Source organism: Martes martes (genome assembly GCF_963455335.1).
Source record: "Martes martes genome assembly, chromosome: 1".
NCBI lineage: Eukaryota > Metazoa > Chordata > Mammalia > Carnivora > Mustelidae > Martes > Martes martes.
Window position 1 is genome coordinate 159,766,490 of NC_137888.1, and position 25,981 is coordinate 159,792,470.

At 48.6% G+C, this 25,981-nt stretch overlaps 1 protein-coding gene across 1 annotated transcript in view; it reads left to right on the forward strand.

The window, feature by feature from the left end:
• Positions 1-1,325: 1,325 nt before the first annotated feature.
• Positions 1,326-25,981, forward strand: part of PODXL2 (podocalyxin like 2) — a 36,016-nt gene continuing 11,360 nt past the window's right edge. Inside the window, exons 1-4 of the mRNA XM_080816476.1 lie at positions 1,326-1,442; positions 7,382-7,660; positions 22,646-23,445; positions 24,210-24,284. Of these exons, the coding sequence (XP_080672602.1) occupies positions 1,373-1,442; positions 7,382-7,660; positions 22,646-23,445; positions 24,210-24,284 (1,224 nt within the window). The 5' untranslated portion in view covers positions 1,326-1,372. The remainder of the gene's footprint in view (positions 1,443-7,381; positions 7,661-22,645; positions 23,446-24,209; positions 24,285-25,981) is intronic.

Below are 25,981 nucleotides of genomic sequence, written 5' to 3' on the forward strand. Positions count from 1 at the left end.
AACCTTATCTCCTGCCCCCATGCTAATCATGAAACTCATTATCCCCCTAAGCATGGTTCACCATTTATTAACATACCATGCTCATGTTCTTTCCTTTTCCAGGGACCCATTCCTGCCCTACCCCCTCCTCCCCAACTCCTATTTCTCCTAACTATTTAGTCCTAAGAACATCCTTCGGGATTATCTACAATATCTAGCAATACACCCCTGGATAGAGGGATGAGAATATAATTTGAAAAAGCAGATTCAATATAATTTATTTTAAAGCAATGTTTTCCAAGTATACTACATATAAAGTAAAACTCCAGGAAATTATCACTGCTGCAGATGTTTAAATTTCACTCATCCCCGAAGGGTCAGGACTTTTCCTCTGTTCCTTAAAGAGGCTGAACTCCACCCTAACTCAGCAATTACGAGTGCACTTTTCTCTCTGCCTGGAAGATTCTCTCCCTAACCCGACTTCCTACCCAATACCCATTCATCCATCCAGGTGCCAGCTTAAATGTCGTTTCTCCAGGAAGGCATGTGTGAAGGTGCTCTTGTCTACTGTCTCATGTTCCCTTATACGTCTTAACAGACCTTACAATTTAATCATGCAATCATATGTGTGTCGTGTTGGTCTTTAGGTTTGTCTTCTCCACTAGACCAAGCTCTGAGGATAAGGGTTGTGGCTGTTTTGTTCACAACCGTGGAGCCCCGCCTATGAAAGAACTTTTGTTGCCAAAAGGGACCAAACTCTTGACAGAAGGTAAGCAACATGCTCGGATAACAGAAAGCCCATATATAACAGTTCAGGCCACTGAGGCACAAAGGAGAGCTTGCCCAGCTGACGTGCCCTGGAGAAGCCTGCCCTGACCCCACTCCGCCTAGAGCGCCTTGATGTAGGATTAAAGCCACTCTTCGTATCAGCTGCGTCAGGGGTCACTCCTGTCTTCTCCGACAGTGCCCTTGCATGCAAGGGACCCTCGCTGCCTTCTGGGCGCTCAGGAAACGTTTCCAGTGGAATGGATGACTACATGGCTCCAGCGTGCCCTCCTCCGTCGCTGCACCTCAGGCAGGTGGCCGCAGCTCCTGAAGTCGCGAGGTGCGAGGCCGGGACCTCCAGGCGGTCGCGGCCGCAGCCCCGCCCCTACAGGCCTCTGCGGTGCTGATTGGCCGGCCGGGCGCCCGGGCCCAAGAAGAGGGGCGGCCGCCCGCGCGCCCGCCTCGTCTTCGCGGGGGCGCGCCCGCGGCACGCGGCCGGGCGGGGCCGGGGTGAGTGACGGCCACGCGGGCCAATGGGGCGGGCGCGCGCCGCCGCCGCCGCCCGCGCGGTCCCTGACGCCGGCCGAGGCGCCGCGCCGCTGCGGCTGCGGGCGGCGACGGCTGCACCATGGGTCGGCTGCCGCGGGCCGCCCGGCTGCCGCCGCTGCTGCCGCCGTTGCTGCTGCTGCTGGCCGGGGGTGAGTGCGCGCTGCGCGGGCGGGCGGCCGCGGGGCCGGGGCCGGCGGGCGGCGGCGGCGGCGGCGGGCCGCGGTGCTGGACAGCTCCCGGGCCGCCAACAAAGGGCCGGCGCGCGAGGCGCGGGAGCGCGGGGCTCGGCTGGGCTGCTGCGCCGTCCGCGACACGCGCGCTCCCAGGGCGGGGGGCGTGGGGCCACGGCGTGTGCCTCGTGTGAAGCGGCTCCCCGGCGCGGGGGCGTACGTGTGCGCGCGCACACACACACACGCACACACAATCACACACACGCAGGGGAGGCGCGCGGAGTGTGGCGGCGGGCGCGCCTGCACGCGCTCCCTGGGGGCTCTGTTCGGGGGGCGTTTGGGGAGGGCCGGAGCACGAGCGAGAGGAGGACGGACCCTGGCTGCCAGCCCCGCGACAGCCACACAGGGATGGGGAGGCGGCATTTACAGGTCCCGTGGGGTCACTACAGTGAGCGTGGGCGCCACTGTCTTGCGGCTCCGAGGGGGAAAGTGCCAAAGAGCCGTACACACAGCTGCTGCGACAATGAGGGGTGTGTGTTTACGCGCGTGTGGTGCTACCGGACAGGATGAGGGGTGTGTCATTGCGAATGGCTGTCTAGACTGTGCTGGGCAACTTTATTAGGAGCTGACAAAGAAGAGGTATGACAGCACCCAGGTCTCTGCTTGTGACAGTGACACTGCTGGATAGCTCCTGCGCAGCTGCCACGCAGGGATGGGTGTGAGAGACACTCTGAGATGTGGTTTTGGTTCAGCAGTGCCCGAGGGCAGTGTGTGGGTGATGTCAGGTTGGGTGTGGGGGGCAGGTGTGAAATAGATGTGCCTGTGACAGAGCCTGCTGAAAGCTTCCCAGGGGGATACATGGGATTCAGGTGTTTGCTGGCGGGTGGTCACAAGGTATGTGGCAGCCTCCCAGACAGGCCACCACCACTGAATGCGGGTGGGTAGAAGTGCTGTCTGCAGGAGTGGGTCAAATAAGGACATGACTGAACAGCTTCTCCACGTGCCGGACACAGCAGAAAGGGGACGGTATGCAACGAGTGCATATTAAGGGGCGATTGCTAATTGGTGTTGGTGGAGAGACACACCGGAATGAGTGTGTGCGCGCATGTGTATGTATAGTGTACGTGTTCACTCATCGGATGGCCTTGAGTGATTCCACTTCTGATGGACATGCAGGAGTATAACGTGTGTGTGTATGGGGGCGTTGACCTGCGACACTGGCTACTTAGTCACCTCCCGTGAGGTTAACCCCCAAAGACACAGGCACAGGTGTGCATATGTGTGATGAAGGAGAGTCCTTTGAAGGGTCTCTGCCCGAGAGGGGAGAGCAGTCTTTGCTTGACGGTGGCAGTGAGATGGGCCATTGCCATGGGCCCATGGTGACAGAATCTCAGGGAAAATGACTGGAAGGGGAAAGGGATCTCTTGTACCTGAGTTTGTCCCAGGAAGGGTCAGTTCAGCAAGGGGTACTTTTTCTCCACCATCAGTCCAGGGATGGGTAAGGACCTAAGTGTGTGCACAGAAGTATGTCCATTGGCGTTTGTCTCATGTGTTCACACACAACTATGTCTATGTTTGCATAGCTTGAATCGTCTCTGGAAGAGGTGAGATTCAACAAATAAATTAAATATTGATTAGTCTGCTCTTTCTTTGTGTAACAGCCATACCAGAACTGGCAAGCAGCGTGTGTTGGGACCCATGTCCAGCTGTGGCTAGGAATGGATGACTGTGGGCACCTTACTCCTTCTGTGTTCCCTCCCACCTCCTCCCTCCGGTACACACTTTGTGGTGTACGTTATTACTTCCCTCTTGGTGACACATATGTGTCTGGTAGTATGTCTCTTTCTTATACACCTTTCTGTAGAAACCTTTCAAGAGCGCTTGGGCATTGCTTCTCAGATTATCCAGACATGCACACAAGTGTGAGTGTGTATGTGGTAGGGTGATTGTGCTAGACAATTTCTGTTGAGGCTGACACTTACGGGTGTGGGGGCTGTGTGGCAGATGCTGCCGGGCAGCCCCCGTATTGGTGTCTGGCAAGGGCTTAGGGAGAGCTGTACTTCAAAGCTGCTGATGAGGAGAAGGGTGGGGGTGTAGTGGATGGTGGAAATCAGAAAGGGATGTTTGGATCAGGAGCAGATTGCAGGGGAGATAAAACATGCGGATTACTAAGGCCTTGTTTTTTTCACCCCCTGAGATATAAGCCTGCTTCCTCTGCCTCTTTTTCCGAGTTTGGGTCAGATTTTCAGTTCTTTGAGGCTGGTCACCAAATCCTTTTCACGTGCCTTCTTTTTCTCTCCCTCTTTCTGTTGGGAGTGATGAAATATCAGAAAATTATAGATGCTAGAGGAGAACAAAAGAAAATCAGGGGCACCTGGGTGGCACAGCTGGTTAAGTGTCCACCTTTTGGTGTCGGCTCAGGTTGTGATTCTGTGACATCAAGCCCTGTGTCGGGCTCCACATTCAGCATGGCGTCTGCTTGAGATTCTTTCTCCCTCTCCTGCTGCCCCCCTCCCCATGTGCTAGTGTGCCCTCTCTCTCAAGATAAACAAGTCTTTAAAGATTTTATTTATTTATTTGACTGACAGAGATCACAAGCAGACAGAGAGGCAGGCAGAGAGTGGGGGGTTGGCAGGGTCCCCGCTGAGCAGAGAGCCCGATGTGGGGCTCAATCCCAGGACCCTGGGATCATAACCTGAGCTGAAGGCAGAGGCTTTAACCCACTAAGCCGCCCAGGCACCCCAAAGATAAGTAAGTCTTTAAAAGGAAAAAAGAATCAGTCACAAAGAGTATAAATCTGAAATTTTAAATCAGATGGAGTCTCAGTTAAGGCAGATTAATTATTAAGTGTAAAAGCAATTATACACAGAATGCTTAGGGCTCAGCTACTATTTTGGTGGGCAAGTTGGAACATAAGCAAGCTCTTACAATTACTAAATAATTATCCATTGCTAAGGCTTTTGAAAATATCAAGGTCTATATAAAGAAAAAATAACCAGCACAGGGAAAAAGAAGTTCAAGAAAATGGAACTGTTTACTGGAGAAGAGTGAGAACCCAGATTCCTTTTTTCACAATAGCTTTTTGGCAAGATTATCAAAATTTCTGTTCATTCATATCAGAAGTTTGGGAAAGGAAGAGAAGGAGGGAGGAGGAGGTGGAAGGAGATGGTGGTGTCTCTGCCTGACAGGTGGAGGAGAGAGTTTCAGAGAATGGAGAAACTCGCCTCATTGTGGATATGGTACGGAGTGGTCCCAGGGAATTCCGCAGACTGCAGTCCTCTGGACAGGGAGCTTCACTGACTAAACAGTACTTGATTTCCAGAAGTGGGAAATCAACAGGACTGCTGGTCAGACTTTCCTTGAGAGGGCTGACACGGTTTCCTCAAGATCCACGCCACTGTGGAGAGAAGGCCGGAGGCCTAGAAGGGAGTGACTTCTCTCCCACCAGGCCCCTCTCTCTGAGAGAGGCAACACTCAGGTTTTGAAGAAGCAACGCAAGTTTGAGCCTCCAGAAGCTAAAATCCCAAGAATTCCTAAATAAAACTAGTTTGTACTTTTCTAAAGAGGCTGACATAATGTCTTACCCAATGTACCCGCTAGAGGCTGGTTCATGTAGATAAAGATTTTCACCCAATGGCTTTTTCAAAGATTGGCTGCTCAGGTGACCTGGAGATCTGTAAAATATTTATTTAGTTATTACAAACATTTCTTGTCAATTGACTTTTTTGTGTGTGTGGACTGAGTGAGTTTTTTTCAGGTAAGTTTATTGCATTTGGCTCCCCCAATCTTGGGGGTACCACTTCTACAGTTGTATCTGCTGGTATCCCATTTAAAATTTAGACTACACTTTTCAAACTGTGGTCATTTTTGAGGGGAGAAACCAGCTAATTACAGCACTTCTATTAACTGGCTGTGTGATTGTGACCTTACGGTCCCGAGCTCTCCCTTATTTCGCCTGTGAAACAAGAGGGTTATTTATTCAAACACCTGTTGTGTTCCTGTCATATTTCAGAGTCTGTCAAGGCACTGGGCCGACCAACTTGACTCAGACACGAGGCATACAGAGTGAGGGAAGGAGGCCATAGATGGCCAGCTCCAGTTTGAGAGAAAAGTGCAATGATTGGTTCAGAAGGCTCTGGTACTAGGCGTGGTGCCTAGCCTACACCGGGAATACCAGGGCGAGCTTCTCAGAAGCAGGGACTGGAAGCAGAAGCAGGAGCCGGGCGGGTGAGGGCAGGTGGCCCTAGGCATTACCTGTTTTTGGTTAAAGGTTTTTTGAAGCTTGCATGCTGTCCCACATTTCCACCCATTAGTCCTGGTTTTGTTTTTTGTTTTGTTTTGTTTTTGAAGTCACATAGAATAACTCTGATCTCTATTACTCACATCAACCTTTTATTTTAATATATTTTAAGATACTGACCATTGTCTCTCTTGCATGTTCTTTTTTCCTGGCCAAGAACATCCCAGTTCTCTGTTCTTTATAAAGGATAATAATACTTAGATTTCTGGAATACAGTCTGCTCATTATGGCACGGTCTGCCTGGAGCTTCCCTCATTTGAGGCCCCTGCCTTCCTGAGGGCTGTGGAATTTTTGCTTTACCAATGAGGAACCTGGGGCCCTTGGTGAAGTAGCTTACCCAGAGCAGCTCCCCCAGGGAAGCCAGAACCCAGACCTGCTTCCCTGGCCCAAGCTCTCTCTACTAGACCGTCCTCCTGTGTTTGAGATCAAGACCTGTTTATCCTCATCCACACACCTTTTAACTGTGTTAAGCCCCTTTCCCTCGGGGCTCTCCTTTCGGTCAGATGCTGTATTCACAGTCCCGTGTCGCCCGACTGTGCACACATAGCTCACGGGGTCTCCACCATGCTCCGGGTTCCAAGCTTAGGGCTTATCACGACTGCAGAAGGCAGTTGTGAAGCTTCGGATTCAGACCATGCAGAGCGTGAAGCATGCAGCACAGATAGTGTTAGCTCTCACTTTTTATTCTAAGCATCATGAAAAATTTCCATGAACTATTCAGGCCGGGGCCCAGTGCGCAACGGAGGAGAGCAGGATATAACTCTTGATCCTATCACTGAACATTAGTCTTGGAAAAGAGAACCTGGAGGTCATTTCAACCACCTTCCTTATTTTTGAGGATGAGGAGATAGACCCAGAGGTTTTAAGCAATTTTCCAGAAGACATAGAGCAAATTAGTAATATTTGTGTGATTAAGCTAGTACTTAAGGAGTGAAGCTGGCCCATAGGGCTGTCTTCCTCTTCTCAGTGAATGGAAGTGAGAGACGGAAGAAAGATACCCTTTAATTTATTGGGTTTTGCTCATTTGTTTTATAAATTAGGAAAGAGGGATCCAAGATGCTAAACAAAGATGTTAGGACCAACGCTGGCTGAATCTGACCTGCAGTCTCACCTAGTCTTTAAAGACTGTTCAGGAGATCGGATTGCTGACATCCGAATCTCATTCTTAATGCACTTTTGGAAAACATTCAGCTTAGGACAGAAGCCTGGGGACCGGTGTGTACATGAGGTCCTTCAGAGCAGGCACTTGTTCTTCACCGCATCTGTGCCCGCTACAGCCCCGCACAGCTGTAGTGAAGGTGGCCGCTGGTGGCCGTTTCTGAGTGAACAAACACTCCCCCCACCGCCCCGCCACTACCGCCAAGCCGGTGCTGAGTCCGATGACACTCTCCGGCCCACCTCCCTCGGGCTCGCCTTTGGTCCTGCCACCGGGAGGGCTGAACAGCTCGGCCTTTGTGGAGTGCGAACAGCATCTCAGAATCCCCTGGATGTCAAGAGCGTCTCCCCGCAAGTCCCCACAGGCACCCCTGTGTTCTTTGCTGTTGGAGACATGTCCTAACCGTGTGCCAGTCTAGCCTTTCTGGCGTCTTCTAACCATCTGGCTTTCATGTCTGTGCAGGAGCGTCTCTGGGCACGTGTGCAGCAGGGTCCGATGAGCCTGGCCCAGAGGGCCTCACTTCCACCTCCTTGCTGGACCTCCTGCCACCCACGGGTCTGGAGCCGCTGGACTCGGAGGAGCCCAGTGAGGCCATGGGACTGGGAGCGGGCCTGGGAGCCCCCGGCTCGGGTTTCCCCAGTGAAGAGAGTGAAGAGTCACGCATTCTGCAGCCACCACAGTACTTCTGGGAAGAGGAGGAGGAGCTGAACGACTCCAGTCTGGACCTGGGACCCACTGCAGGTAGCTCTTCTCACCCGAGACTAGGGGCACCTTGCAGCTGGGAGGGAGGCTGGCCAGGCAAAATGCCAGAGGACCATTTCCTTGTTCAAATCCTATCTCTTGTCTCTCCCTGCCAGTTTTTATCTTGCCGTCGTCCACCTGTATCCCACAGCCAAGTCTCTGGGACCCTGGTGTCTTACTGGTCCCCGAGGCTCTTTTCTCTTTAACATTTACTGCTGTTTAGGGAACCCATGTTCTGCGCTCATGTAACACCATATAATGCAACAGCCTGGGAGGGTAACTTTCCCCCCATGTAAACATGCAAAAACCACTGCTCAGAGAGGTTAAGAGCATCCTTAAATTCATCAGCTGCTCAGCTATGATCCAAGCCGGGGCTTCCCAAGGTCTAGGGGTTCATCCCCTGCTGTGCTATGTTGTCCCTGTTGAAGGTTCCTGTACCCCTCCTGAGGTCTCTCTGACCCCGGATCAAGGCACCGCCCTTCTCCCAGTCATGCCCCAGAGCTGGTTCATGGGTTTCCAGAGCATGGCTGATGAACCTATGTGGGCCAGCCGCCTGGGGCCAGCGCCCATGCTGGAATGCATGCAGTTAGGAGCTGGATGCAGATGCGGGGAGCACGTAAGGCCATGCTCCTGGCTCCAGCAGCTGTGCACGTTCTTGGCCATCAGGAGCCCGTTTGTAAATGCCAGACTGCCACATTGTGTGTGTGCCTGCCCGTGCACGCGGGGGCAGGCTGTTACAGAATGCAGTTTGAATTTTTCTCTTTAGCATATATAATATTTTGGGTTTATGTCCTCTAATTATAAAAATAATACTTGGAAATTGTAGAAAATAAAAAAGATGCAAAGAAGGAAACGAAAGTCACCTGTAACCTCACAACTAAAAGAGAATCACTAGTCATAGTTTGGGATACATCCCTGTAGCCCCTTTTATGTGCCAAATTGGAATCGTAATATTTTCACTTAAAATATTTAATAAATGTATTTCCACATAATTGAATACTCTTTTTAAACCTGATTGTTAGTGACTACGTAGTATTTCGTCATGTGGCTCATCACAGGTTTAAAACCAGCTCCCTATTGTTGAATATTTAGGTTGTTCCCAGTTTTAATGCTGCTAAAACTATCATCATATATTTTTACACTTCTCTGATTGTCTCCTCGTGATACATTTCTACAATAAAATTCTAGGTGTAAAGATGTATCAATTGGCGTCCTAGCCGGAAAAAGAAGATATGACCAAACTGAGATAACCCAGAGAGAGTTTATTTATAGAATAAGAACTTAGAAAGGTATGGGCAGGGGATAGGCCAACCACAGAGGAGTCCAGGGTCCTGGGCAGCAGAACACTCAGTTTTCCTAGACCCAAAGGGACGGAGGGAGAGATGGATGAAAGGAACCAGGAGGGACAGAGAGTGCTAGCAAGCAAGTGCTCCTGGCAAGAGCTGTGACCCAGCAGGGGAGAAACCAGGGGAGGAAGTACCTGACCCCCTCTCCTCCCATCTTCTGCCAGGATCCCTGTCAATCTCTCTTCCCCTGCCTCTGTCGGGGAGTCTGGTCGGGAAGCAGGGACACTTGGCCTGTTGCGCTAACTCCCGGGGTCCATCTCCCAGGGCAGAGGACAGGGTAGAGAAGGGTAGAGAGAGGATCTGGAGGGGATGGAACATGTCTGGCACAAAGAATAGGAATCTTTCCACAGGCTTTTGTTAAATATTTCCAAACAAGCCTCTAGGAAGGTCTTTCCAGTTCACATACCCACCGGAGGTGGAATGAATGGCAGGTTGTTGGACCCTCCTCACCACTGCATTTTGTCATTTAGAAATCTTGGTCAACTTGATAGGGAAATTATAATGGCTTTTGATTGCTAGTGAATGTTAACATGTATGTGTGCATATGTATGTATGTATGTATGTACGTATTCTGACCACTATGGTCCTCTCCAATTTGAGGCATAGTATAATGAAGATCAGGCTCTGGAGTCAGGCAGACTCCAAAGTTGCAGCACCGACACCTAACGGCTATGTGATTTTTGGCAAGGAGCAAGGTGAGCCTGTTTTCTCATCCGGGAAATAGTATCATAGGGTTGTGAGGTTTAAATGCAGTAATTCATTGAACGCTCCCAGTACAGCGCTTGGTACTTCTAAGTACTCTGTATTATGTATCATTGCTTTTCCATTTTTTTCTATTGGGGTTTTAATTATTTTTATCACTGTACCAATCCTCACATGAAAGGAATACATTCTCTGATATATATAGAAAACATTTTTCCAGTTTATCAATTACTTTTTTTATTATAGTAATTTTTGACATACATTAATTTTTTTTAAATTTGTTTATTTGACAGAGAGAGAGATCACAAGTAGGCAGAGAGGCAAGCAGAGAAAGAGGGGGAAGCAGGCTCCCTGCTGAGCAGAGAGCCCGATGTGGGGCTCGATCCCAGGACCCCGGGATCATGACCCGAGCTGAAGGCAGAGGCTTAACCCACTGAGCCACCCAGGCACCCCTACATACATTAATTTTTTTTTACAAACTTCACAGTCTTTCTTTTGAAATGTTTTTATGTTTTTCTTTGCTTTATGTTTAGAAAAATCCTTTCCCTCCCTGAGATATATGTACCTTTATTTCCTTTATTTTTTAACATTAAATTTTTACATTTAACTCTTTATTCTAGCAGTAATTTACTTTGGTATGTGGTATAAGATAGGGATTTAGTTCATTTCCCCCATTAAGCTAGTCGGTTACCGCAGCAGAATAGGCTGATAAATCTATCCCCTTGTCATGGAAAAGAAGCACTAGATGATTAGATGTGCTTGGGTCTTTCTCTGGAAAGACCCTCAAGAATCTAGCCTAAGACAAGCAGTCATTCCGAGGGCCTCAGCCAAGAAAGCCGCAGTGCTGAGCCTAGGACCTCCCTCAGGACCGCAGCGGGACGGCCCTGAGACTTTGCCGGACTCGCTTTCCCTGCCCCTCACTTCCCTTTCCCTCCTTTTCCTCTCTCCACCTCTCTCTTCTTCTCCCAGTAGCCTCTCTGCGTCTCTTAATAGTGAAAATAGAAAGCCATCGAATACGTGTTCTGGCACGGGCACTTGGCATCTGTTCTCCTCCTTGTGCCGGCTCTACAGCGTGGTCTGTCTCCTCTTCTCTGCTCTACACCCTGACCGACTGTGAGATGGGGGCTCCGGTGCCCTGCACGAAGAATGGGTGCGAGCCCTGGAGGAGGGAGAGGAAGGAAGGCTGCTTTTCCCAGGCTTCCACATCTCTCACCTTCCCATGGGGCCCTTACCTTTCCTTGGGTCTGTCTCTCCTCTGTACACCTCCAAGGCAATTTGTGAAAGCACAGTACCCACAGGATAAAAGTGAAACATCTTAGTGCTGCAGAAAGTGTTCTTGATGCTCTGGCCCAGCCCCTTGGCCTCATCTCCTTCCCTGCTCCTGCAAGCGTCAGTTCACTAGCCTATTATCACTGGCAGATGCAGGACTGAGGCACAGGGAAGCTAAGTGCTTTAACAAGGTCGCACTTGTTATGAGACAGAGCTGGATCAAGGATCGGTGTGTTCTCAGGCCTGTTCCCTGAGCCTTGGTGCCCTTCCTGCTGTCCTTCTGCCTGGAGCACTCTTCTCCATCCCAGCTGCCAGGCAGACTTGTCATCATCCTGCAGCACCCAGCTCGGAAGACACAGCTTCTGAGAGGCCTTTGGATCTCTACCAAGCAGGCAGTACTGCATGTGGTTGTGCGCATGGTGCCCTGTCCAGGGGCGCCTTGCTGAGCAGGGGAGCTGGGGCTCAAGTCCAGCCTGCATGCTCCTCACACAGTCAGGCTAGATGGAAGGAGTGCCTTCTTCTAAGTCATCTGCTCAGAGGGGCATCTCCATGAGCTTAGCAGTGGCTCTGACGTGAAGCTAGTCGTTTCTGCTTCTGCGTCCTCATGGTACCTTGATAATACGGTGTGAGGTCATCCCAGAGACAGAGCGTGTTCCAGGTGTGCGGCTCATTTGTAGGGGGAGGAAGCCCAAAGAGGACAGTGTGTGCCAGCCCCTTCTGCCTGCTTCTGCTCCTGACCCTAAAAGTCAGAGGCTTCCATCTAGGGTTCTCTGGAAGGAAAGAGGGCATTGACTCTTTGGGTTTGCCCCTCAGGTTAGAGGAGACCCAAGGAAACCTCAAAGGGCCTGCCCGGAGGAAGAGTGTGTCCAGAGGTCAGAGTGACCATGCAAAGTGCTGTCCTAACAGCCCATGGGGACATGGCTACATCCACGTCCGAGAGCAATGACTGCTGAAAGCCAGGCAGTGGATGGGCCTAATCTCAGACCCAATACCCTTCTAGTAATTATGACATCAACCCATATATGAACACTTAGTGCATGCTAGGCGCCATGCTAGGTGTTTCTGTGTACTATCTCATTTAATCTCAACAGGAACAAGTATATATTGTTACTCCCATTTAACCGGTGAACAAACTGAAGCTCCAGGAGTTTGCATAACAACCCAGCTACCACGTGTAAGAACCAGGAATCAAACCCAAGTTTCCAGACTGCATAGCCTTGGCTCTTTCTATTAGGTTGCCTCTCAGCTCAACCATTTATTAGAGACTAGCAGTAATATCTTGTATTTTACGTAGTAAATATTACCGTTTTTTTCCTTAGAATGTTCTCTGTGATTAGCTCATTTGAACTTCACAACTCTGTGCACTCTGTAGGGTCCACAGGCAGGAGTTGTCACTGCTTCACAGATGCTGAAACCCAGGCCCAGAGAGAGTAAGAGCTTTGCCCAAGTCTGCATAGCTTGTGTACGGCGGCGCTGAGTCTGGAATCAGTGGCTCCTGAGCGCCTGGGCCTAGTGACCCACTGTGGGAGCACAGAGATAGCATGTGTTAGAAAGGAAACCAGTGTGCTTTGTTGTCACGAGTACTTTGCTATACTTTTCATTGCTAGTTTGCTGGACCTAGAAGAGCCAGAGCTAGAGCCTTCCTTCTACAGTGACGATCCTGAGGTCCCACAGCAAAGACAGGCACTGGTCTTTCTGCTCGGCTGATGACGAGGGATGTGACCTTGAGCACATGTTCCTTGTCTGATCTTGGCTTCAATCTCTCCTCTGTAAGTGAGGAATGATAGACTGAAGCCTTCTCCAGCTTTAAAACATTATGGTTTTCTGACATTCCAGGTGAGTGATCTCAGCAAAGTAGGGGGAAAGAAGTAGAATGTAGATCGGTCCTCTACCAACTAGCATCAAGCCAACTTAAGACCTGATCAAGTAATTCAGACAAGATTGTTAATGATTAAGAACAGTTTCCCGGGTTCCCCACTCATCCCAAGGCTGTCTCTCCTGTCACCCTCCACCCTTTCATTCTCCGATAGCCTTAATGAAATTCTCTGCATGCGGTTTTAATTTTCCTAGTGAACAAGCTAATTAGTGTTCTACAGGAAAAGCGACAACTCTTCAGGGTCGGCAAGTTTTAGAAACCCAGCTCAAACATGCTGACAGCCCTGTGTGAAAAAGAGGGTGTTGATTGGCTCAGTAACTGCAGAAGCTAGGCAGGTGGGATCCAGGTATTGAAACGGGGTGTAGGCAACTGTCTTCCTCCATCAGGCCTAGCCTTCCCTGGCTGGCTTCATTCTCAGGCACATTGTCCCTGTGCGGTGGCTCAGAGAGCCCTCCACTCCAGTCACTCCAGTGTCCTCCTCTTTCACTCAGCAGCCTCAGCAGAGAGAGAACTCTGCTTCCCCAGCACTTCTGGAAAAGTCTTAGATGGAAACTCGTTTGTCTGCCCTGGGTCATGAGCCTATCTATGACCCAATCCTGAGGCCAGAGGGACTGGGTTCTCTGGTCTGTACTAGCTCTTGAGCACCCCTCGAAGCCAGGGGGTAGTGCCCCACACTCCTGTACCAAGAGGAGGGGAGTACATGCCAAATCATGGTTGGGCATAAAAGAACATTCATGAGTACTTATATTATTATATATATCAGTTTCACATCATTTTTTTAACCTCACAGCAGCCTGATGAAAACTATAAAAGCAGGCATCGTTAGGATCCCTGTTTTATAACTAAGGAAACCAGCTCAGAGAGGTTTAAATGTGGCACTAAATCACACAGGTAATGGGCAGCAGAGTGAAATCTCAAATTTGAGATTTCTGCTTTAAGATCTGCTACCCCTCTGTGTGAAATCATTTATTAGACCCCTTAAATTACTATTGCCTGTGAAGAATTTTGTAGAAAGCAGATCATCAAAGCCAGTCTGCTGGGACCTGGAAATGGCTCCTATGCGTTGATACCATACCTGCTGTTGAATGATTTGACCTTCTGGGTCACAGCGCACGCATCAGGCATGTTTGCTAAGAAGGCCAGCCGACAGAAGCACTTACACCTAGATGCCCACAAGAAACTGCACTTTTGTTTTACACTAGTAATAAGTATTGTTACGTGAAAATCCGAAAATGCAGAAAAAGAAGAAAGTAAAAACCACTCCCGATCCCATCAGCCAGAATTGGTGAATGTTAACATTTTGGCATGTATCTTTCTGGAAATTTTTCCTACATGGGAAATACATAAAATACACCTTTATAAAAAATGGCATTACAGTGCACAGGTTCTGCTGTTTCACTTCCCAGCATCTCTCCAAGCCAGCTAAGGGAGCTGTCTGCCCTCACTTTTAAGGCAGGAGTAGTCTCCCAAGCCAGGCCCAGCCACCGCCCATTAGGACAGTGGCCTGCTGCCTGAGCGTTGGATGGTCCCCAGTCTTTTGTTCTGCAAACTGCACCATGATGGGAATCCTTGAAACCAAGTCCTTACCAGCATCCTCATTGTTTCCTTAGGGTGTATTCCAAGGAGTGAAATGACAGGTTCAGAATGTCTCTTCTTAAAGCTTTTCATATGTATTAAGCCCCCCACCCGCAATGTGGCCTGATTTCCATTCCCATCAGTAGCAGATGGAGTGCCTGTTTCCTGCACTCATCCAATACTTGGTATTATCTTTAAATATATATGTATATTGTCAATACTCGGTATTATCTTTAAATATATATGTATATTGTCAGGTTGGCACCCCCAAAGCTGTATCATCATGTTTAATTTACATTTCTTTGATGACTACTGAGGTTGACCATTAAAAAGTCATTTTTAATTATACTGAAAGCTTCTCCCCTTGCGCCTCTTTTTTATACCAGTCTGTTGTGAATTTTATGAGTGTTTTCGTATCAACACTGGGTTGAATAACTGGCTTGAGTGTTGCACTCAGGGGGGCAATTTTCAGTGATTTGACATTAAGCGAAAGGGACATTTAAGTGATCTTCCAAGGCCACTGGCTTGGTGCCTGTCTTAATTTCACATCTTAAACAGGGGAGTCAGTTCATTAATATTTCAGTGGATGCCAGGGGTCATCCATGAGATTATGGCTACCCCGCAAGGCAGAAACAAAGTCCAGTGTGACCTTGATAAGCTGGAGAAAGAGACTTAACAAAACCGATGAAACACAGGAGGGAGAAAATGCAACACGATCTATTTAGGGAACAAAAGCCAGCCCCCAGAGTGAGATTAAAAGAAAAAGAAAAAGCCTGGAGAATCCAAGCTGTCCAAAGGTCTGGAGCTTCATCAGAGTGGCCTCCTGCTGCCTCCGAGCCACAAGATCACGTCCAATGGGGAGAGAGCAGCTTGAGTGCTGTGTTAAATTCAGACCGTGCTGCCTGAGTCCAGAAACCTTACTTTCCAGCTCACATAAGCTAGCTTCTCGCCCGTGAATCTTGTTCGCTTTTCAGCAGTTCTTCAGCAAATATTTACTGTGTACCTACTCTGCTGATTTTGCGACCACTGGAACAACTGCGTGGCGAATCCAGCGTTTCCACAGAGATGAAGAATGACAGGGGGAGGGGCTGAGAATGAGGGATAATCCCAGTTGTCGAGCCCCAGGCAAAGCAGGCTACACTGGAACAACTGAGAAAATACGTGGGTTTTTATCCCGAGGGAGATGCTTCCCAGAAGTTCCTCACGTAAACAGACAAAAGAGAAATGGGCTAAAGTTGTACAGGAACCACAGAAGTTGGGTTTAAGGAATTTGGGGAGAAAACAAAAGCTACCAACACAGAAATGCCTCTCTAAGGAGGTATATTCTTGAAGCGGGTGGCAGCCCGTCTTGGCTAGATTTAGCCGTCTCCTGTCCAGATGACCTCCCAGGTCCCTTCTTGAGCTAGAACCCTAGGTCCTTGGAGGTTCTAGCGCGTCCAGTGGAGTCCCATTGTAGGAACACCTGCCCGCGGATTCAACTGCAGTGAGCTGGAGCATGTGGAGTGTGGCAGCAGTGTGACTTTAAGAGATGGCCCGAGGGAGAAGAGCAGGCCTTCTGGGCGAGCTGATCTGAATGTATTATGTCATTTCACCTCAGCCTCAAGGTCCCAGAGGAGTGGTGGGGGGCCTAGAAGCTGGTTAGCCGGCATTCTAGCCCCTGGCCATAGAACCTTGAAGCTGCGCCTTGAGCCCTTACTTGTCAACTAGTCTGGTGATTCAAGCCCAGTTTCCAAGAGACGGCCCATGGCTTGTGGTGCCGATGGAGGGGGAGAGAGGATGCTCCTCTGTCAGTTTGCTCCTCCCCCTGCATCTGAAGCCCAGTCTGGGCATTGGCCTAACTGAACAGGTGGGTCTGTAAAGACTGGCTAACCACGCACAAGCCAGTTCTGATAAGTGTATTTTCACAATTTAGAGCAAGTGTCCTCCCCTCTGTGAGCTTCACTTAAGGCTATGTCCTTTGGAAGCCTGGTTTCCTTTGAGGGTGGGGGGTGGTTTGGGAAGACGTAGTTTCCAACGTAAGCCACCAGGGGGTACTACAACTTCACAGAGCTGCTGCCCTGCGTTCGGTGGGGGAAGCTGTGGACGCAGGAGGAAGAGGTTGGTGGAGGTCCCAGGCGTTCCTCTGCAGTCTCACCGATGGCGAGGTGAGACCTTGCAGTGTCCTTGCAGTGTAGCCACTTCCTGACCTCCCATGTTTGAGGCCAGGCTGGAGCTCCCTCTGGAGGGTCTGAGCTGTGAGGACCTCTCACCTTTTTGGTGTCCCAACTGTCACTATCTTCCTGGGGCTTTGACCGGCTTTCCTGCTGTCTTGAACGTGTCTCCTGGGCATCTCTGCTTGTACACATTTGTGTTCAGATGTGGGGTGTGCGGGGAGTGCCCTGCTGGTATGCCTTCGTCCCAGACAGATTTCAGGGTGTGCAGGCCCCTGCCTGTCCTGACTCCAGATGCTGAAGTAGATGGGCTAGGAAGCAAAGTCTAGGGCACTAAGCAGAACAGGCTCTCGCCATGTGGAGTCATAGGTGTCAGTGACAGCCGTGGAGAGGGCTCAGGACATACTGCTGTCCCTGCACTGGGAGACCAGCGGCTGGGGCAGCCACCTGCCTTGCCAGGCCCTTTGTGCCTCCCCCACTGTGGAGCCATCCTTTCCCATATCCCTCTCCTATTTAAAGTGATGTGCGCTCTCTCTCTGTGTGTAATTCCTTATTTAAAATATAATTTCAAATTTCCAGAAGATTTGCAAGAATAATTCCCACACACCCTTCACTCAGATTCCCGCACTGTTAGTATTTTACCAAATATGTGTATGTGCTTATGAACATACAGTTTTTTTCTGAACCATTTGTCAGTATCTTGCAGACACAGTGCCCCTTTACTTACACTGCATACTTCAGTGTCTATTTCTTAAGAACAGAGACATTCTCTTACAGAATCACAGTACAGTGACCATCAGGAAATTGACACGGACACAATACTACTATACAATGACAAACTCTGCTCAAACTTACCACTCCCCCACTCCCCCCCCAGTGTCTGCTGTAGCAAAAGAAAACAAAATTATTTTATATAGTTCACTGTCCAGTCCCAAATCAGGTACTGTATTTGTTGTCATGCCTCGTTAGTCATTTTTTTTTCTAAGATTTTATTTATTTATTTGACAGAGAGAGAGATCACAAGTAGGCAGAGAGGCAGGCGGGGTGTGGGGGGTGGGGAAACAGGCTCCCCGCCGAGCAGAGAGCCCAATGCAGGGCTTAATCCCAGGACCCTGAGATCATGACCTGAGCTGAAGGCAGAGGCTTAACCCATTGAGCCACCCAGGCGCCCCTCGTTAGTCACTTTTATTCTGGAAAATTCTCCAGTCTTTCTTTGTCTTTCATGACCTCAACAGTTTTGAAGGAGATAGGCTAGTTATTTTGTAGACTATCCCTCAGTTTTGTCTCGTGTTTCCCCATGAGTCAGGGTCTACATTTTTGGCAGGAACGGCACAGAAGTACTGTTTTATCTTTCTCAGTTAAGCAGACCATGGTTCTCCTCTTGGACTGAGCATGGCTTCTCTACTGGTCAGTCTACATTCACGTTTGGATCCCATCCCACTCCCCACTCTTCTGGCATCCCCATTTTCATCCCCCTTGGGTCTGTCCCCCGCCTGCTCACGTTCCACTTCCCACCACACCTCTGGTTCATAGTCTGCGCCCCCACTGAGTCTCCCATTAACTTCTTCTTTCTGTGTAAGAGACCTTTCCGATACTCAGGTCATATCTAGGCTTGTCAGGAAAGCATTGATCCTTCCCTGCCCTTCCCTCTTCCCTTGATTCACTTCGATTTATTTATCATGCAGGCCCCTATCCTGTCTGTCAGCCTGTGGAGCAGACTTCCAAAATGCTGCCATTTTTCCCCTTACGATTTTACCACATAAAAATTTAATGATAATAAGAAGGAGGAGGAGATAGAGGAATACTTAAAATCAATCACTCATTTGCTGTGCAGTGTGGGCTGTGTCCAGGTTTTATCTCAATGCCTCCTGACCACAGCCCTGGGTGCTAGGTACTGTTGTTATCTCACAGAAAAGGAAAACGAGACACAGGGAAGTCAAGTGCATGTCCAAGGGCACACTGCCGATTAGCAATGGGACCAAGATCACACGATAAGAGAAGAAGGAATAACTCTGGATGCTGGGAGGTGGTCTAAAAAAAAAAGTGGGAAAAAAATCCTGCTGAGTCTGTGTTCAGGGTGTGGCGTTTACTGATTTGTCAAGTCTCAGGAAACGATAGAGCTGGAGAAGGCCAAGGCCTGGTGGGCGATGTAAATTTGGGAGTCTTTAGCAGAGAGGCAATAGATTAAGTCTCTGGAGTCCATGAACTCGCTGAGGAAGGATGAGTCAGGGGCTGGCTATCTGGGCGTGATCCCACAGTAGGGAGCCTAATGAAGGAGCAGGAGCAGTCTGTGCCCTTAGAGGCTCTTTTCTCTCCCTAAAGGGGCAGGTTCAGGAGGCAGAAGTTGGCAGTCAAGGGTTCACCAAATACATATTGTTAAGGGTTTTCCACGCACTTTGCCTCTAGACATGACCATTTCTGCTTCGGGCATGGCTGCCCCCACTGTTAGCTGGAGTGCCCCCTTCTTCCTGTTAGTCAGCCGATGCACACAGGGTGTCAAGTCCACCCTCGATTCGCTTTGATTTATCATCTCTCTCTCTTTTTTTAAAGATTTTATCTATTTGACAGAGAGAGAGAGAGCACAAGTAGACAGAGCGGCAGGTAGAGGAAGAGGGAGAAGCAGGCTCTTCACTGAGCAGAGAGCCTGATGTGGGGCTCGATCCTAGGACCCTTGGGTTGATGACCTGAGCCAAAGGCAGCCGCTTAACCGACTGAGCCACCCAGATGCCCCTGGGGTCATCTCTTGAACCTGTTCTCTCATCATTCCAATGTCATCATCTGTGTTTATCTCTCCCAGAACATTGCAGCAAACCCCCAACTCTTTCTCTGCTTTCATTCGTCCCCTCTGTCATCAAATTCTTGCACATTATTGTCAGGGCAATCTTCTAGCCATAAAATCTCATGCCTGTAAGGGGTTGTATATGTCCATTTCCCCAGCATCCATGTGGTGAGCTATTATAAAATCTTTTTTTTTTAATAAAGACTTTATTTATTTATTTGTCAGACAGAGAGAGAGGGAGAGAGAGAGAGAGCACAGGCAGACGGAGTGGCAGGCAGAGGCAGAGGGAGAAGCAGGCTCCCTGCCAAGCAAGGAGCCCGATGTGGGACTCGATCCCAAGACGCTGGGATCATGACCTGGGCCGAAGGCAGCCGCTTAACCAACGGAGCCACCCAGGCGTCCCCGTCCCGTGGTGTGCTATTATATCATCTTCCTGTCAAGTGGCCATCCAGTCCATTCCAATTATGTTTTTATGCATTGTATTTCAATTTTAAACAGATCTATTAAAAAGTGCTTACTTCTGTTGAAGTAAAATACTTCCATTCTTTTATAAACTTGTTTTATGGGTGTAATTTCCTCGAGTCTCTCTAGAGGTGTTAATAAGAAATGTTTCTAAGTTTTCTTTGTTTACTAGATTAACTCTTCTCTCAGAAGTGAGTTGCTTTGCTTTCTCTCCTTCATGCTTCTTCATGAGCCTGGCTTTCCCCTAATGTCCTGTGAATCTTGATCATTCTTTGATATTTATAAAGGTGATACTAGATTGTGCAGTATCAGAGGCTTGTGTAGGTCTCCACAGTATTCTGTGGTCTCTGTTCCAGAAGCATACTTCTCCCCTGAACACCATGGCTGCTTCGTGTAGGGAGTAGGTAAGCTTCCCTACAGAGTGTGTGCAGGGGCTGAGGAGAGGAAGATCTTAAGTTACCAATCACTTCTACTCAAAAAGAGTACACTTAACAAAAGTAGATTGGGTAGAATATTTTAATTATTCATTTAAATAAATATTCATTTAATTATTTGTCTAAATGATATTTGATTATTCAGTTAAAGATTATAATTTAATATATAATATTATATAATTATAATTTAATTATTATAATTATCACCAAGATCACTTAGCTTCAAAAAATTATACTTTTTCTTAATAGGGAATCAATTTTTCTTTTTGTAATAATTCTCAGAGCCATATGGATCCACGTTCTAATTTGAATGCTTGTTCTCTAGGCCCACTGCACAGCTTCCCTCCAGAGATTTATTTTTATGACTTCCTCTCATGTTTCTTGATTCCATGTCTTCTTTGGATTTCTTGGAGAACTTCCTTAAGTACTTCTCTCAGAATCTGTGGATTGAAAAACTTTTAAGTCTTTTGCATATATGAAAATGTCTGTATTTTGTAATCATACTTGAATGATAATTTAGTTGGGTATAAAATACCAGGTTCAAAATATAGTCCCTTCAGAGTTCTAAATGCATTTTCAATTTAGCTTCCTGTAGTCTACTGTTATGAATTAGAAGCTTGGAGATAATTAATTATTACTTTATAGGTTAACCTGTTCTTTCTCTGAGAACTTTTAGGATCTTATCTTGCTCTTTAGAATTCTGAAATATGAGAATGAGGCTAAGTGTGAGTCTTTTATCACTTACCTCAATTATATACCCTTTCAATGTAAAGATTCCCATATGGGATATGGGAAATTTTTTTCTTTGTTTGGTTATTTATTCTCTCCATTTTAAGGGTTCTTCTCTTTTTGGAATAGTTAGTTAGTTAGATATTAGATCTCTTGCACTGGTCATCTGTATTTTTTAACTTTTCTATCTTGTCCTTTTACTTTTGCTCTTGAGGCTTTCCCTTGACTTTTTTTCTTCCACCTGTTCTATTGAATTTTTATATTTTGACAATTTAATTTCAGTTTCCACAGACCTTTTTCTTTTCTTTTCTTTTCTTTTTTTTTTTTAAGAGATTACTTGATTCTCTTACTACCCTGTTCTTATTTTAGGGAGGTAATATCTTTGGGTCTCTCTGAGATAGTAACTGGAATTTAAAAATTATCTTCCATTACCTGAATGTTCTGTGTCCTGTGTTCTTGCTGTTCCCATAGTTGCTCTCTCTCCTTAATTCTGTTGGGAAGATGCCTCCCTTCTTCAGTATCTTTCCCGGTGTTTGTATTGGCTGAATGGTTAATTTATTCTTGTGATTTCATCTGCTTTCCATATTCCCAGAATTTTATCTAAACCTTTAAAACTTTAATTTGACAGTTGAAAAGCCATTCTATCATTTGATAGAAATTTTGAGGGAGGAGGCCCAGTTCCCTACTTTAAACTGCCTCTCTCATGTCTAAAGAGTATTTAAAAATAGTCTTTGATATTTATTTTGCAACAAAATGGCAGCCAATTTAAGTTGCTACCTAGAAATCACTTCTGGTATTTTGAATGAATCTCCCAACTGAACAGGCCCATGAGTTTCCTATGTTGTTACCCTGAAGAGGCCTAGGGTTCACTGCAAAACCAGAACAAGTCCTGCTTGTCCAGGAGGCCTCCTAAGTCCTGCATTTCGAGATATGGTTCCCAGGAATGGCAGGAAGGATAAAATTCCCCGTCATTTCCAACAGTGACCCTGTCCATTCTGGGAGGCTCTGAGCTCAGCCAGTGGGCTCTGTTGAGCTCTCCTGATATCTTTCTTTTGTTTCCCAGCCAGGGCCTAAATCTCAGCAAAAGAGCACGGTTTAGGAAAAATGGTCACGATCTCTGTGTCTTGTCTGTCTCTGTGATCAGAAGGTTCTCAGACCTCATTGAGGGTTTTACCAAGAGGCCTCCCATTACAACCCACTGGGAAAGAGATAAAGGGACCCTTTTCTAATGGGTTGTCTGGGGTCTTCTTGGCAAAATCCCCAGAGGAGGAAACACAAATGCATTGTAAGAACCATAGAGATGTTAACTTCTTGTCATGGACTGTTAACGAGGGGTATCTCCCAGGGGTGCGATCATACACACTTTCTTTCTACTTTATACATTCCAGTATTCACAGAATTTTAGTGGCAGATTTGTGTCATTTTTGTCATCGTGAAGGAAACAAGGACTAGCCTGGCCCTCGTCTCTCGCACAGTCTGCCCCACCCCCCACCCTCACTGTCCAGCTTTATTTCCCACTCCTTTCCAAAAGGACTGGTAATCCGACTCCCCGCTGTCCCCCTGTGGGTCTCATGGTTGCTTCATGTCATCTGCTCTGTGAATACTGAACAGATCAGTGGTGGATGATGAAACTAGCAAATGAGGTTTCTGTCTCTGTCCTTAGATTACGTCTTTCCAGACTTGACTGAGAAAGCGGGTCCAATAGAAGACACCAGCCAGGGTCAAGAGGTGCCAAGTCTGCCCTCTCCCTTGCCCAAGATGAACCTGGTGGAGCCACCATGGCATATGGCTCCTGGAGAGGAGGAAGAGGAGGAGGAAGAAGAGGAGGAAGAGGAGGAGGAAGAGCGGGAGAAGGAGGAGATCGAGAAGGAAGAGGAAGAGGAAGAGGAAGAGGAGCTCCTGCCTGTGAACAGATCCCAAGAAGAAGCCCATACTCAGTCCCACAGCTTTTCCCCCACCAGCAGCAGCCAGATGCCAGGGGCTGCCAAACACAGGCATGAAGAATCTGGGGACCAGGCCTCCTCGGGTGTGGAGGTGGGGAGCAGCATGGAGCCCAGCCTGTCACCACCTGCAGTCACCCCAAGTACAGTGACCCTGGGGGGTCAGGACTTCATCAGCCAGGAGGCAGGGGGCACAATGCTGCCAGCCGAGGGGCATGGGGTAGAGTTTGAGGCCCCTTGGGAAGCAAGCGAGGAGGCCACTGTGGGAGCAGTGGGGCTGGCTGGGAAGCAAGGGGAGGCGCCGTCCTTGGCATCATTCCCTCAAACAGAAGCTCCCAGTGGGGCTGAGAGCCCAGATGAAGATCCCCTTTACCCTGGAGCCTCAGCATCTTTCCCCCTGGCCCCCCGAGATGTGGAACTAACCCCTTCCTCTGCTACTTTGGGGCAAGAAGACCTTAGCCAGCAGCCCCAGGAAGGACAGGCCGCCGAAGCCCAGTCCAGAATACCCTGGGATTCTACTCAGGTAAAGTGAGAACACATGAAGGCCGTTTGGCGGCACCTTCTCTAAGGGGTCTGGTCATCCCCTGGCTGCACGGTGGGGATGGGAGGGTCTGCCAGGCTGAGGTGGGAGGCCCTTGGATAGCATGTAGAACCCCAGCAGAACTTTTGGGATGCACGCCTCACAGCCCTGTACGGTTGTTCTCACCACACTTAACACGCAAAGCTCTTGGAAGAGCTCAGCTTCCCTAGCTCGGCCTTGTTCAGTGCTACTGCTGCCTCCCGTGGCCTTCCCACTGCCGGCCCTGTGCCCGCCCCCCATCTCCACACCCACCCTGGACGTGCAGTCGCCCTCTGCTCTCCTCCTCACCCCTGCCCAGCACACACGCCCGGGCCAGTGCTCGCACCTGGGAAGGGAGAGAAGGGAAGGGGAGTCCCAAGTCGCCAGCCTGTGCATCTGGCCTTCAGGCCTGTTTTCCTTTGGCCTAGGGCACATGAAACCCCCACACGGTTGCCACTGAAGGCCTGTAGCTCGGGCAAAGCCCTGTCAGGCCCCTCCTCTCATTGAAGACATCCTCAGTGTGGTCCCTAGAGACATCTGGGTTTGTGAGCCTGCGGCTGGAGCCTGGGCTTGCCACCCTGCAGAGGCTGTCGGCTCCCACCTAGCTGTCCCAGACCTGCAGCTGGCCTTCCCATCCGGCTTCTCAAAGGGTTTCCATCTGTGCTTTCACCGGTTGCCTTTCCTTGTGCCTTTGTAACTGTGGCCCTTCTTTTGGTCTCACTGTCCAGGTGATCTGCAAAGACTGGAGCAATCTGGCCGGGAAGAACTACATCATTCTGAACATGACGGAGAACATAGACTGTGTGAGTGCCGAGCTAGGCGGGGACCACGGAGAAGGATGGGAGGGGGTGGGCGGCCAAGCGTGGACAGAGGGGAGCATGCTGGGCATGGGGAGGGGCCTAGCCTAACCCAGGGGAGGAGCCAGCCCCCACCCAAGTCTAAAAGAGGAGTGCCTTCATATGTTTAAATTCCTAAGGGCTCTTTTATTCTTGCCCTACTCTGTTTAATTTCAAGGAATAGTTTTTTTTTGTTGTTGTTTTTAGATTGTATTTATTTATTTGACAGACAGAGATCACAAGTAGGCAGAGAGGCAGGCAGAGAGAGACGGAGAAGCAGGCTCCCCGCTGAGCAGAGAGCCCGATGCGGGACTTGATCCCAGGACCCTGGGATCATGATCTGAGCCGAAGGCAGAGGCTTTAACCCACTGAGACACCCAGAAGCCCTCAAGGAATAGTTTTGTTCACGTGTGCAATGTCTTATCGCCTGGAACATATTGAAACTGTCTTTAAAAAGTTGCTTTCCTTATTTGTTGGTTTTGGCCTTGGTTTTCTCACTTGCCTTTGCTCCCCAGATGTCTGGTGGGTTCTTTCAGAGCTATTTAAGGAGGGCCATCAAAAAGCTGGTTGAAGCTTTGAGCTTGGAGTGGGGTTTGTTAACTGGCTTCTCAGGAGGGTGGACTGGCTGGGCCATTTGAGTTTTTAATGTCAACATTTTTAGGTCCTTCCTCTTGGGCGACTAGATTCTTTGAAAAAGGAACGTCTGTCCTACTGGGAGCATAAAGGGCTGGTTGCCAGTGTTCCGGGAGGCAGGGTGGGGAGAGGGCTGGGCGCCTCAGTGTTAGGGCAAGTGAGCACAGACAAATTCATTTACTCCCTCTTTGAGCATGAGCCCCCTCCCACAGTGGTGCCTCATGTCCTCTGGGTCAGAGGGCCTCTCTTTTACCCTCTTTGCAGAATCAATTTCCAGGCTTCTGCCAGGGGGCAGGGACATTTGTCAGCTCTGCAGTGCTGGGGAGAGGAATTAGGGATCCAGCTGCTTCTTAAACAGTTTTCCTATTTTTAGAACCATTTTCATCCTCCCTTCCGAAGGTAACCCGTGCTGCCTATTCAAGAGCGTGTGAGTTGGGGGTTTGACACTGTAAGTGTGATTGCTTCTCAGCTTGTCCCATTTCAGCTGAGGATCTGGCTCTTTGGGGCTTGCTAGATTAGGAAATTCTAACTCATCCATATGCCTCCAGTGCCCGGATTTTGTTGTTCTTGTTTCCTCTTCCGTTTTGTTTTGTTTTTGTCTTTGTGCTTTTAGACCTTGAAAAAATTCTTTACTCTCATTTAGTGGGTTTGGAGAAAAGTGAAAGTATATGCTTGTGTTTAGTTCAAAAGTGATCCAGAAGGTTGTTTTCTTTTTTCCCCACTATAAGTAATAAACAAGTAGATTTTTTTTAAACATGATTGATACATTTGAATCTATTGCAGTGACTATTTATTCTTATTGATGCTTTTACACGCCCCATCTCTGGCCAGCGAGAGCCTCTTTGAGTTGGCTTCTAAGCCTTTTTGGCCAACCAATTAATGTTTGATAGTTTCCTTGGTTTCTGGTGTGACAGGATGTTTGGGCTCATCTTGTACTTTCCTTCCCCCAGGCATGAAATCAACATTTCTCCAAGCCATCATTCCTTTTATTGGGAAATGGTACTTAGAGACCACAGTAAGGGTCCTTGAGA